This window comes from Dromiciops gliroides, chromosome 3 (genome assembly GCF_019393635.1).
Source record: "Dromiciops gliroides isolate mDroGli1 chromosome 3, mDroGli1.pri, whole genome shotgun sequence".
NCBI lineage: Eukaryota > Metazoa > Chordata > Mammalia > Microbiotheria > Microbiotheriidae > Dromiciops > Dromiciops gliroides.
The window spans coordinates 14,999,199-15,014,130 of record NC_057863.1 but is presented as its reverse complement, the minus strand read 5'-3'; the positions used below and the strand labels follow the sequence as shown (position 1 = coordinate 15,014,130).

The 14,932-nt window shown below is 42.3% G+C and overlaps 1 protein-coding gene across 1 annotated transcript in view; it reads right to left on the bottom strand.

The window, feature by feature from the left end:
• Window positions 1-14,932, bottom strand: part of ARHGEF26 (Rho guanine nucleotide exchange factor 26) — a 133,004-nt gene that overhangs the window by 3,398 nt on the left and 114,674 nt on the right. The window contains exon 12 of the mRNA XM_043998496.1: window positions 9,857-10,066. Coding sequence (XP_043854431.1) covers window positions 9,857-10,066 — 210 coding nt within the window. The remainder of the gene's footprint in view (window positions 1-9,856; window positions 10,067-14,932) is intronic.

Sequence of the window (14,932 nt, the reverse complement as noted above, 5' to 3'; positions counted from 1 at the left end):
TGTGTGTATATAATTTTTTTTTTCTGAAACTCCATAGTAATTTAAAAGTCTCTAATCTCTTCCCATAAGGAGAACAACCACTTGTTCAGAGATGCCTGAAAAAGACCACTTAGTGCCTCTCTAAATACTCTTGCAGTGTGGCTGGTTTTTAAGCATTGTTTCTTTCTGTCTTTGCATGCTCTGGGGATGCCACATGACACGATATGCCCCAAACATGTCTGAGTCATCCCCATCGTCCAAAAACCAAGGTCTGTAAATGAGCCATTAGCTATCTCCCATTCTCTTTGAAAGGAAACCTAAAACCGTGACCTTTTGTAGCCAAGGCTGTGTCTGGCGCATCCCCACGTCAGGCTTTGTGTGTCTTCAGTTTCCCCCAGCCAGATACAATCATCCACTTTTGCAGAGGGAGCGGCTGACAGGACAATCCCTCACTGAGGTTGGCAGAGGATAGAACAAGATATTTCTGGTTGCTGTTGTCTAAGGCAGAAGCTTCTGGAAACTGCTGCTGTGGAGCCAGGTTCCTTCCCTCTACCTTTGAGGCTGTCAGACTGGACAGCCTCCCGCAGGGCTATGGGGAGACCTGTCAGACAGCTCCCTCTCTCGACTATGGACAGCACCACGGAGAGCACCAGCAAGACTTCCTTCCCAGCTTTGCACTAAGAGGGAAAAGGATAAGAAGGAACTCTAGGAACAGGACGAATCAAGCCCTTGAACCAAGGTGGGACACAGACTGATCACAACTTTCCCAATAAGAGTCTGTGATACAGGGGAATGAAGGCTGGTAGAGAGTTCCAGCCCTGGCTCTGCCTCTACCTTCGGGACCTCCCGAGGCCTCAGTTTCCTCACTTGTAAAAGAATCTGGCTGCAGCGCCAACGGAGGTCCCATTTAGCTCTAGGTTTATCTGACGCCAGGTGCACGACCTCTTTGCTTCCTCACAGAAGCGGAAGAACCCTGTGTCCTAAAGCCAACACTGGGGGGGATACCATTTCACCAGAAATATGAGTGAATTAATCATTGCTTGTGGGTAAAACACTTACAGCTGCAAAACACATGCAGAACACACCATATGGGCAAGGAATTTGTCATGGCTGGCTTGCAAGGAGTCACCAGCAAATAAGACAGAGATTCCACTTTACAAGTCCCAAGATGGGGACCCCATAGCTATCAAGCCCTAACCCGAAATTGGTCCAAGTGGACCACAAGCCCAGGAATAAGCATTTTACAAGTATTGTGGTCATGCTTTGGCAGCCAAGAAGTGGAGGTGATATGTGGCTGCCTCAGGAGATGGAGAAAGCACAGAGCTGGGGAGGTGACTGCCCAGCTGTACAGTATCATTATGTGAAGCATGTTACAAACATTTGATCCTCAAGCCTGAGAGGTAGGTGCTATTATTACCCCCATTTTATAGTTGAGGACACTGAGGCAGACAGGTTAAATGCTGTGCTCAGGGTCACACAGCTAGGCTCAAAGGCTGGACTTGAACTCAGGTCTTCTTGACTCCAGGCCCAGCGCTCTATCCAAAGCACCACCAAGTTATATTGGGTTCAGTTCTGCACACCACATTTTAGGAAGCATATGAATAAGATGGAAAACATACAGAGGAAGCTATCCATAATGATGAAAACCCTTGAATTCATGCCCTATGCTGAGGACCCATTGAGGGAATCTTGAGATCTCTGGCTTGGGAAGAGAAGACTTAGGGGAAACATGTCTAGGTCTCTGAAGTACTAGCAAGAGAAAGGGAATATGACCTGTATGATTTGTCCCACATGTCACAGCGACAGTCGATGAGACCAAGAGGTGAAAGAGACATCAGGACAAACTTACTAACACGGAGCTGTATCCTACCCGCCCTGGGAGGCAGGGGCCTCCCTGTCATCATAGGTCGTTAAGCAGGGCCAGATGACCAGTGGTCAGGGATTCTGTAAGGCAGACACCTCCTCAGGCAACAGGCCAGACTGGATGGACTTGGAGGTCCCTTTCAGTCTAAAATTCTGTGAGACTAGGGATGCCAAGGGATGCTATGGGCTTCACAGAATGGTGAAGAATTCGGGGATACAAACGATTTGATTGCAGAGCCAAATCAGAAAGCACCAAATAGAATGGGAGGCTAAGAATTATCGTGACTACGCATCTGTGCTGGGTATCTGCCTTGGGCACTTGCGTGAGACTGTGCAAGACAGAAGAGAAAGGTAGGCTAAACCTTAAATATGTGTCGAGTGGAAGAGATGCCGAATCACTCACTAGCTGTGTGACCCTTGATGAGTCACCTAACTTCCACTTGTCTCAGTTTCCTCACCTGTGAAGTGGAGAAAACACTACCTACTTCCCAGGAATGTCATCAGGACAACATGAGAGAATGTTTGTAATGTGCTTCGTACACAGTAGCTACTTAACAAATATTTGTTTCCTTCTTTCATTATTGTGAGGGTCAGGTGGAGTAATGTATTATTATTTAAATTATTTTGCAACTGTTGAATATTGTGTAATTGTCAGATAACATCTTCACAATCATTCCTTTAGCCCAATAAGGTGTTCCCCTTTCCTGCATTGCTCTGTTGCAATTTGCTTTTAACTTGATGCCATTTGATTAGAATGACCTTGGACCTTCCTTCAATAATAATAATAATAATAATAACAATGATAGCTAACATTTATATGGCACCAACTATGTGTTAGGCACTATGCTAAGCACTTTAGAAATGCTCACTCAATAATACTACCCTGGTTGGTAGATTATTATTCCTATTTCAAAGATGAGGAAACTGAGAAAAATGGAGGTTAAGTGACTTGCCAAGGGTCACACAGCTAGTGTTAGAGGATGGATTTGAACTCAGGTCTTCCTGTTTAGGGCAGCTAGGTGGCACAGTGGATAGAGCACTGGGCTTAGAATCAGGAAGACTCATCTTCATAAGTTCAAATCTGACACTTCTAGCTGTGACCCTGGGCAAATCACTTAATCCTGGCTATCTCTGTTCCCTCATCTGTAAAATGAGCCAGAGAAGGAAATGGCAAACTACTACAGTATCTTCGTCAAGAAAACACCAGATGTGGTCATGAGAGTTGGACAAAGCTGAAACAACTCGGCAACAGCAAGTTCCTGACTCCAGACTCAGTGTTCTATTCACTGTGCTACCATGCCTAGTTAACAAAGCAGGAATGGCTAAACAAGCTGGTATCTGTGATTGCAATCGACTAATGCTGTGCTGTAAGATGATTTCAGAAAAATTTGGAAAGACTTACATGAACTGATACAAAGCGAAGTGAACAGAAGCAGGAGAACATTGTACACAATAATAGCAATACTGTTCAATGTAGAGCTGTAACTGACAGCTATTCTCATCAATAAAATGATCTAAGACAATCCCAAAGGTCTAATCATGAAGCATACTCTCCACCTCCAGAGAAAGAACTGGTATTGATTGAATACCGACTGGAGCAGGCTATTTTTCTCCTTCCTTCCTCCTCCCCTCTTTCTTATTTGTCTTTTACAAAATTACTATTATGGAAATGTTTTACATAATTGGAAATGTATACTGTATATCTGATTGTTCATCATCTCGGGGAACAAGGAGGGGAGGGATAGAATTTGGAACTCAAAACTTGAAATAAAGAAAGTTTAAAAATTGGAAAAAAAAAATAAGGCAGGCATTGCTGGCATTACTTTCCCTGCTTTACAGATGGGGAAACTAGAGTTCGGAGGAAATTAAGTGGCTTGGCCTGTAGGTTCACAGATGATAAAGGGGAGAGACAGGACTCCAACTCAGGTCTTTCCCAACACCACATCCAATGTCCTTTTTACCACCCTGTCTGTGATGTAATGATGTGTGTAAAGAGAGCTCTGTTGGCTGGAACCTCCCTTGGCTCCTCCAAACACCACGTGGCCTCCTGCTTTTCCAGTTCTTTCCCAGAGGCCACTCTTTGCCTCTGAGTTCATCTGAACCAATGTGGCTTTTGAAAAGTCCCTGCATCCATGAGCTTTGACAATTCTTTGCATAATTCAGGCAAAGACCCTGCCCCAAAGGAGCCGCCATTTATGGCTTTTCTTCATTCGAAGACACATTAAATGGAATGTGGCTAAACATCCATGAACAGATCACTGAGAGGAAAGTCAACAGAAGCCTCCTTTGGACCTTATCAGGCAACTCCTTCATTGCCCTTCTCATCCTCTTTTCACATTATAGTGTGGTTGCTCCTTATTTCATTATAGTGTGGTTGCTCCTTATTTCCCTGCTAGAGTATAACTCCATTAAGAAGGGAGTCATCTTTCATGGAGTACAGTGTAGTGGGAAAAGTGCTGGATTTGACATCAAAGGTCCTGGGTTCAAATCCTCTCTCTGCTACTTATTTCCAATGTAACCTCAGGGGTTGGGCTCTACCTGTTCTGCCTCACTGGGGCTTGGGTGGCACAAAGTAAATAATGAATGTTAAGGAATTCTGAAAAATAGAAAGGCATTTTATAAATAGGAGGCATCTTTATTATTGTTTTTTGTTTGCTTGTTTTGTGGGGCAATGAGGGTTAAGTGACTTGCCCAGGGTCACACAGCTATTAAGTGTCAAATATCTGAGGCTGGATTTGACCTCAGGTTTTCCTGCATCTAGGGCCAGTGCTTTATCTACTGCACCACCAAGCTGCCCTGGCGTCATTATCATTGTGCTTATATTAGGAGCAGTTGTATTTGGAGTCCAGAGTCTTGAGTTCAAATCTTGCCTGTTGCTTGCTGTCTCTGTGATCTTAGCATTGAACCACTATAGGCCTCATTTTTCTCATCTGTAAAATCACAAGGGGGTTGAACTAGATGACTTCTAACTAAGGTCGCTTCCAACTTTAATTTTGTCATCTAATAATACCACGGTCCTAAAATTAAATGAGTTCCACTGTTGACATATATTTTCTCATATAAACTTTTTCTTCTAAGTTTGTGGTTGAATTTTTTTGGCCACTGAAATCCTCCTCACCATTTACAATTTCATGAGATCACCATTTGTTTCCTGTTAATTAAATCATTAAGAGCAGAAGGGCTCGGGCAGACAAAGCCCCTTTCTCTTAGGGGCCCAGGACCACGTTCTTTGGACAGTTTACAACAGGCCTCCCTTTCATCAGCCCTCATGTTCTCTTTGTTGGGAAAGATGGTTTGGGCAGGAGGGGGATGCTGGACCCCAGGCTAAAAAGACTGTATTCCATCTGCAAAAAAGCAAGGGTGAAGGAGGCTCGTGTTCTCGAAGAGCTCCCATCAATTCAAAGATCTGATCTGACTGACACAGAACTCTGAATTCCACTATAAACTCAGGAAGCCGCTGACGGATCCCCCGTGCCAAAGGCTCCAATATCTCTGTCAGCTGCAGCTGCAACAAACCCAGACAAAGGAGCCCCTCTGGCTCTCACAGCCCCCTTGAAAGATGATGAGGGTGGGGAGGAGGGCTACGGAAGTGACTGTAGTAAAACATCCTCACTTTGAAAAAATGGTGCCCTCCTGCACTTTTGACTACGTTACACTATTGTCTTGTTCACAATAAAAGAGTAAACTCTACCCAATAAACAGAGACGGTGTGCTATATTTGGAGAAGACGGTAAAACTTTTTTTTTTTTTTTGGTTGAGCAACAAAAGAAATTTAAAAGTAAGCAGAGTACACAGGAAGATTACTTCAATGCTTATAGTGCAGAGGATGGCAGCAAAAAAATGATGGGAGTTCAGTGGGGGTGACTTCCCTGAATACACAGCAAGTAACTGATGTTAGCCCAAGATGGATGGGAAGATTCAAAAGGCCTTTCCTGGTGCCTCTTCAGGTGGGGCAGTCTCTGCATTCTAAGCAGCCACAGTTACTGAAACCCAGAAGGGAGTTCTAACTCCCCAAGGCTTTGGCAACACCAAGGGTTCCATGTAAGAAACAGATAGTTTTATCAATGGAAATTATATGATGGGATGTGTTAACATCTGTTTTGCCATTGCACCCCAATGACTCCCATACCTTTCTATCTGATTTGTAGCTGAAATATCCTATATGTGTTGTCTCCCTCTATTAGAATGTGAACTTCCTGAAAGCAAGGATGTCTCTTCTTCTTTGTATCCCAGCTCTTAATATAATACTTTGTATATAATAAGCACTTAACATTTTTTATTTCTTTTCTTCCATCCATCCATTCATCCATCTGGCCTGGTACAATCCCTGGCACTAAAATGACACTCAATAAATATCTATTAAATGGTTAGCAATCAAGGCCATTTAGCCAGATCAGCACAAGGCCACCCTATTCTCTATCCAGAATGGGAAAAAGAAAGGAATAGGGAAGAGTAGAAAATAATTTAGCTGCTCCAGGAACCAATTTTAGTTCTTTTAAAAGACAATTCTTTGTTTCGTAAGTGAGAATTTGGAAAGCAGGAAAGTCCTTCTGGAGTCACCTGCCCCATTGGCAATTTGTAGCTGTTGTTCTGGGAAGCTAGGTGGTACAGTGGATAGAGTGCCTCAGGAAGACTCATCTTTCTGAGTTCAAATCTGGACTCAAACACTTACTAGCTGTATAACCCTGGGCAATTAACCCTTTTGCCTCAATTTCCTCATCTGTAAAATGAGCTGGAGAAGGAAATGGCAAACCACTCTAGTCATGATGAGTCAGATACTCCTGAAAATGACTAAACAACAACAAAAGTCCTTCTGGAGTCACTCATCTCATGACCAAACTCTAACCTAAAATGACGGTAGGTGGTACAGTGGGTAGAATGCTAGGCCTGTAGTCGGGAAGACCTGAGTTCAAATTCTACCTCAGATACTAATGGTATGAGCCTGGGCAGGTGACTTAACTGCTGTTTGTCTCAGCTCCCTTAACTCCATTGTTAACCACTCTTTGCTTCAGTTTCCTTAACTGTAAAAAGGGAAACATAACAGTACCTACCTCACTGGGTTGTTATGAGGATCAAAGGAGATACCATTTGTAAAGGGCTTAGCACAGTACTTGGCACAAGGCAGATACTATGTCAGTGCTTATTTCCTCTCCTTTTCCTCCCTTCCCCCTTGGGCCTGGCCTGTTGAGAAGTAATTTTCAAATAGTTGACTAATATATCTTGGTTCTAGCAAAAACTTCTGCTTCTACAACAGGTTGCTCTATTAGCTGGCATCGTATCTTTCCTACCACTAGTGGGAAAACTCTTCTCTGCTCCATCCTTCACACAGCTACCAAATCAATCTTCCCACTACAGAGGGGTAATACGTCATTCCTCTGCTAGAAAATCTCTAGGGGCTCTCTATTGCTTACTTGAAAAAATACAAAGTCTGTAGGCTGCCATTTTCAAGCCATTGGTAAATGTCATGAGATGCTCATCAATTCAGGAGACCAAAAGCATGAATGTGATTTGAGGCTTCATTATGAGAGTTGGAGTGTTCAAGTACCAGGAAAACATCTTATACAATAACAGAAATATTGTTTGATGATCGGCTGTGATAGATTTGGCTCTTCTCAGCAGTGCAATGATCTAAGACATTTACAAAGGACTCATGATGGAAAATGCTCTCTATATCCAGAAAAAGAACTGTGGAATCTGAATGCAGATTGAACCATACTATTTTTCCTTTTTTGTTTGTTTGTTTTTTCTTTCTTTCTTGAGGTTTTTCCCTTTTGTTCTGATTCTTCTTTCAGAACATGACTAATGGGAAAATATGTTTAATGTGATTGTGCATATATAATCTATATCAGATTGCATGCTGTCTTGGGGAGGGGGAGGGAAGAGAAGGAGCGAGAAAATTTGGAACTCAAAATCTTATAAAAACAAATGTTGAAAATTACATATAACTGGAAAAAATAAAATAATATTAAGATTGAAAAAAAAGAGAATTAGAGCTTTCAGAAATGAGGAGGTAGCAACTGCACCTCAGACATCTGGAGTATTGTGTTGTGTTCTGGCAGCCACAGAACAGTGATAATGTGGGGATCATTCAGAGGGGTGTTAGTAAACATTTTTAAGGCACTTACTACATACCAGGCAGTGAGGATACAAAGAAAGGCAAAAAAAGGTCCCTGACTTCAAGGACCTTATATTCTAATAGGTATAACAATGTGTGTTTAAAAAAAGAAACAAACCCAAACTAGGAACATAAAAGATAAACACGGGATAGATGGAAGGTAAACTTAAAGGAAAAGGTCGGGAGTTCTATTGAGGTGGCCTTTATGTTGAGTCTTGAAAGAAGCCAGAGGCAGAGGGATGGAGTCAGTGCATGGGGACAAATGGTGGGAAGGCATGGAGATGGGAAATGGAATGTCCTGGTTGGACTGTAGCCTGAGTGTAGGGGAGTAAAGGAGAAGACTGGAAAGGTCGGAAGGGGCCAGGCTGTGAAGAGCTTTAAAGGCCAGAGGGTTTTCCAGTTGACCCTGGAGCTCTTGAGTTGACTGCTGGAAGATTGGTCAGCTCTTCCATTAGGTGAAGGTAGAAAGCTCATTTGAAGGAAATGAGAATGTTTAACCTGGACATGAGAAAAGCAGGTTGGGGGTAGGCATGAAAGAAGGAACGTGACAGCTGCCAAGCAAGTGAAGGGCTGTCTTGGAGAAGACAGGGGAGTCTTGTTCAGTTTGACCTCCAGAGAAAGAACCAAGAGCAGTGGGTGGAAGGTGAGACAAATTTAGTCTGGGTTTTAGGAAAACTTTCCTACTAATGAGAACTGGCCCAAAGTAGGATAGGCTGCCTTGGGAGCTGGTAGGTGCTCTTTCATTGGAGGGCTATGAGCAGCAGCTGGTTAATGACCATTAGGTCCAGTATGCTGTCATGAACATTCTTTGTCAGGTGTGGGTTGTCCTCTCAGTTCCTTGCCAAACCTCAAATTCTGGGATTTGTTTGTTCAACACCATGGTGCTTGGCACCATGAGGGATGCAAAGGTAAGAGCAGTCAAGGTTCTTGCCTTCAGAGCTTACAATATGGTGGGAGAGAGAGGACAATCATAGTAGAAGAATCATGGAATGGGACATGGGATGGTGCTGCATGAGCCTGAATTCTATTCCCAGCTGTGTGATGTTGGGTAACTGACTCAATTCACTTCCATCCATCCATCCATCCATCCATCCATCCATCCATCCATCCACCAATCAACAATCTCAGATATGCATATACCACTCTGATAGGAGAAAGTAAAAAGTAATTGTGATGAGAGTGAGAGAGCCGAAAAGCTGGCCTGAAGCTTAACATCATCATTATCAACAACAACAGCAAAGATTTTGGCAACTGGTCCCATCACTTCCTGGCAAACAGAGGGAGAAGAAATAGAAGCAGTGTCAGATTTTCTGTTCTTGGGCTCAAAGATCACTGCTGACAGAAATAAAAAGATACGTACTCCTTGGAAGTAAAGCTATGGCAAATCTGGAGAGCATGGAGAGCCATCACCTTGCCAACAAAGGTCTGTATTGTCAAAGCGATGGTTTTTCTTAGTAATTTATGGCTATGAAAGTTGGACTATAAGGAAAGCTGAGTGCCACAGAATCGATGCCCTTGAATTCTGGTGCTAGAAAAAACTTTCGAGAGTCCCTTGGACAACAAGAAAATCAAATCAAATCAATACTTAAATGAATTCAGGACATTCACTGAAGGTCAAATACTGAAACTGAAGTTTAAATACTTTGGCTATATAATGAGAAGAGGAAGAGGAGGAAGTTGTTCTGTATAGTTTCAGTTAATTGAATAACCTTTTCTGACAAAACCACTGAGCTTAACTAGAAGCTTCTGCCTGGTTCCAGAAGAAGGCACCATAGAGATTGAGACAGAGACAGAGGCACAGAGAGAAAGACAGAGAGACAGACATAGAGACACTTCCCAAAAGGGAAGTCTGTTAATATCCACCCCACTCCCCCATGCTTCTGTGCCCCAAAGACTTACTGAGTCTCAGCTCCTAGGAGCATTTCCACTTTCTCATTTGCATGGTTACTGAGGACAGTCAGATTAAACAGGTGATTGGCAGAGCTCTGTTTGGAATAAAGCATGGTGGAGCTGTTCTTCAGGGGAGAAGAAATCATTTCTTCATGGTCCCAAGGCTCCACCAACAGTTGATCCCTCAAAGAATAGTCATTCACTGTGTAACTTTCTTCACTATAAGAAAAAGTAGGAGAAAAACAAAAAATATTGAGAATCTCAAATTCTACCCATTAAAATAGGTTGATTTACCTTGACACTGTTTTCAGGCTTGGTCCTAATTACACCTTGTCTTACTGTTTTTTGTAATTTACAATATTTCCTAACATATAGGAAAAATATAAATGAGGGTACAAATTTCATGATCAGAACAAATCTCATTTTCCTTTTTATTTGAACAGGATTTAGAATATTTTTATATGAAATAGGACATAACTATTCATGTCATCTTGTGATTCTTGCATGATAAAACATTATTCTAGAAACAAGTGAGTTCTCCTTCCCCCCCCCTCTCCTTCTTTAAATATAAATGGACTAATGCAGGAGAGCCAGCAGAAGAAGGACAATGGGATTGTTTCATCCTTACACAAAGTGCACCAGATGATTCAAAAACACTCTAGTTCACCCCAAAATTTCTGAAATTGCTTTTCGTGTTTGTTTCTCCCCAACAGGAAAATAAAGTATAGAAAAGTCTGCATGTCTTTCCTACCCATATTTGTCCTTTTAAGAAAGTAAAGCTGGGGGCAGCTAGGTGGCGCAGTGAATAAAGCACCAGCTCTGGATTCAGAAGGACCTGAGTTCAAATCCAGCCTCAGACACTTGACACTTACTAGCTGTGTGACCCTGGGCAAGTCAATTAACCCTCATTGCCCTGTAAAAAAAAAGAAAGAAAGAAAGAAAGAAAAGAAAACAAAGCTATCAGTCTCTTATAAAGCCAAACCATGTGTCCATCTTCAGAGCTGACTCTGGTATTTAGGCTAATACAATCTTTTTTAAAATGATGCTTTTTGGTCTATAGATGGCAGTGCCCTCAACAGAAAAAGGTTAGCTTGGAGGAGGGTAGGTAGGGTAGGAGTGGGAGGTGAGGAAGATATAGCTGAAGAGTTAATGTTTTATCCCACATACCTTGTTGATAAAAAAATAAAGCCAATTAGGGAGTATTTGTAATGTTATTCTGACACATCAAATGCCAATATGGTAATAACATATGGGGAAATGTAGAAGACAAAAACAAATCTACATTTAGTTTCAGTGACTCCTTTCCTTTGCTCACCTCCCAGTTTCTGTGAAAAATCCTTTAGTTTAAAAGAAACTTGTAGGTCAAGTAACATGAGGCCATTGTTCCTGGACAAGCTAAGCTTAGCTGAATCATACATGGTGGGGGAAACGAAGGCAACTCACTGTTCCTTCCATCAGTTTCAAGTTGCGCCTTGTAGACTGATCAGTGAACAGATATCTTGGGCCAACCTACCACGGCTAAGGAAAAAGTCACTGGTGCATTTGTGATAAAGGGAGGAACTTTGTTTGAGGTAGAGCTATCTGGGATCTCACCTAAAACTATGGAAGTGCCCCAAAGACTCAGATAAATGGTGACTTTACCTTCCAGCTAATTATTTGTTTTTTGGGTTTTTTAATTTTTTTTTTAATTAAATTTTTTTTTGGGGGGGTGAGGCAATTGGGGGTTAAGTGACTTGCCCAGGGTCACACAGATAGTAATTGTTAAGTGTCTGAGGCCAGATTTGAATTCAGGTCCTCCTGAATCCAGGGTTGTTGTTCTATCCACTGCACCACCTAGCTGCCCCGCTAATTATTTGTAAGAGTATCAAAATAAGGTGTCATGCATTAAGATGAGCTATTCCAGAAGAATAACCACTTAAAGCTTCAAAAACAATACATGTGGAACTTCGCATTCTTTTTCTATTTTTCTCCTTAGTCAGAAAGAATACTAACTCATTCATATGTCTCTGAGATGCTTCCAATCTGGTAACTGGATATATGGAAGTCAAATAAAATGTCCATCCACCTAATAGGAAAATGCTAAATTTACTGACAGTTCTACTAGTGTGTTTATTAACAACTCATGTTTCTATACATAGTCTTCTTTCTTTCTTTCTTTCTTTCTTTCTTTCTTTCTTTCTCTTTTTATCTATCTATCCACCCGCCCATCCATCCATCAACCCATTCATTCAGTTATTTACCTATTTATCCACTTATCTATCTACCTATGTATCTATGCATCTATGTATGTATGTATGTATCTATCTATCTATCTATCTGTCTGTATGTCTGTCTATCTATATATTTTTCTATTTATCTGTCCATCCAATATGTCTGTCATTCATTCATTTATTTAATTGAAGAGGCAATTGGGATTAAGTGACTTGCCCAGGGTCACACAGCTAGTAGGTATCTGAGGTCAAGATTTGAACTCATGTCCTCCTGATCTGTATATAGTCTTTTAGGGTTTAGAGAAGGCTTTAATCACAACAACCTGGTGAGGGATGCAGTGAGTGTATTATTATCCCCCTTTTACAGAAAAAGGCACCCTGGTACAGGGATAGACAACTAGCCCAGAAGTCAGGAAGACCTGGGTTTAATTTCTGACTCTGACTTAATGGCTATGGGACAAAACCCATCACTTTGCAGGTCTTTCAGCGACACTATAGATTGCAGAGAAGGTGCTAATCTGCATTGGGAGATGGAGTTTTCTCACCCAAGCAATCCCATACTACTAAAATTCCAGGTACATTCCCTATCCCTGTTTAAAGAAGAGGAAACTGGATTTAAAGGAGAAGTGTATTTTTCCCAGGCACCAAGCAAACACTCAACCATTCAGTGCACTAGGCAACCCTTGAGGACATCACCTTGCTGAGGGAAGTTCAGTCACACATCCAGTCTCCATCCCCATGCCTATGCCCATGCCAATCCTCATCCCCAACCCCACAAAGTTAACAAGTCTCAGAGCTCAGACTTGAGCCTACATCTTCCCTCCTCCAAGTTCAACTCTTCCTTAAATAGTGTCTTTCTGGGGACAGCTAGGTGGATAAAGCACTGGCCCTGGATTCAGGAGGATCTGAGTTCAAATCTGGTCTCAGACACTTGACACTTATTAGCTGTGTGATCCTGGGCAAGTCACTTAACCCTCGTTACCCTGCAAAACAAAACAAAACAAAAACACCAGTGACTTTCTACAACAAAGCATTCCACTCCAAACAAATGACCTTCATTAAGAGATGTGATGTCTAGAACTAGCTAGCTGTCCTCTTCCCTCACCAGACTCTATGCCATGTTCAGTTCTGGACAATGAATCTTAGGAACATCACCAGTAAGCCAGAAAGTGTCCAAGAGAGGATAACGAGGGGGAAGGGAGGGAAAGGTCCTGAGTTTATGCCATAGGAGGATAGTTAAAATGATGTTTATCACAAAAAGAAGACAGAGGAGGAATATGATAGCCACCTTTGAAGGGCAGTCATGTGGAAGCATTAGATTTGATCTGCTTGGTCCCCTGGGCCAGAATTGGGAGCAATGGGAAGTATCAGGGACGTAGATGTATCCTTGATGCAGGAGGGAATTTGCATGGTGATTAGAGTTATCCAAAAGTAGAAAGGACTGCCAGGGGTGGGGTCGGGGTATCGGGATCCCCCTCTCTAGAGCTCTTCAGGCAGCCTGTATGGCTCCTTGTTGGGTATATTGCAGATAGGAGGCTTATTCAGGTAGATTACCTCTGTGACAGGCTAGGTAACCCGTGTGAGCCAATCAAAAGTATACTTTGCTTCTATGTCCTTACTTCCAAAATAAAAAATGGTGGCAGAGAATTTTCCTTAATTATTCTATACTGATGACCCCAGAAAGTGATTTTACTATTGGAAGCATTCTTCTAGGATTATATGTCAAACTAAAACTGGGTGAAAAGTTTGCTTTTAATGCAGAAAAGAAATCTCTTTCATAAAACAATAGTAGTACAGTCATTACTTCTTTATCCTTATTGGCCATTGTTCAAGTCTCACCAAGTAAAAAAATGTGAAACCTTAGCCAGTGTGTACACACACACACACACACACACACACACACACACACACACACACACACCCTCACATTCATTCATTTATTCATTCTCCTTCTAAAATCCCAGATCCATAGTAATCAGTAAAATGCTGCCCTGCCTACTCCAGCTACAATAAAAGAACAGTTTAGTCACCTTACAAAAGGTGTAATGAGGCCAGCCAACACCTGCCACGTCTCCAACCTTGGCATCCATACATTGTATTGTACTTAAACCTGGCAATTGGTACTTAAGAGAAGATGGAAGGCTTGTCCACCCCAGTTGAGAATGCCTCAATGGCATTCCTGAACTCAAAGTCCTTTGCCACCAGGACGGTTTTCTCTACTCCAGCCTGCCCATTCACGTCCAAATACAGTTAGCCAGACGGAGTGGGAAGAGAACTCTTTTCAGGGGAAATTGTTCATTAGACTTCCTCATCTTTAACTTGTTTACCCCTCTTTATTGAAATAGCAGATGGTGTACAGTCTCTGAAACAATTTGTGTCATGTAATTAGGAAATGGAATTGCTCAAAAAGAAAGAGACCAATGGAAAAGTCCCCTTTCCCTTCAGTGAGAAGCGTATGTGCTAACTTCCTCTGATTGTCTCCCATGGTCTCCAAGTTCACCAGCTGTCCATCCACACCAGCTGCTCCAGAAAAGCAGCCAGCAGCTCTGGAGACAGCGGAATCAGATTTGTATAAATAAGCCCACTGCTGGCTCACTTGAACAGACATTGGGGCTCTACTGGGAACAAACCAAGTCCTTGGTGATGCCGTGGTCAGTCAGGAGAATTCTCCTGATGGGGAAAAACAACAGTCAGGATGCTTCTCCACCGTGGTAGGTCAGGGACAAAGTCCACACCATCCCAGAGTCGACATTCTGCCTGGGGAAACAGCATGCACACACAATATGCACCAAAGCACAATCGTGGGCTCCTAGATGTAGAGCTGGGAGCGACTTCAGGGGCCATCTAAACTAATGTCCTCATTTTACAAATAAGG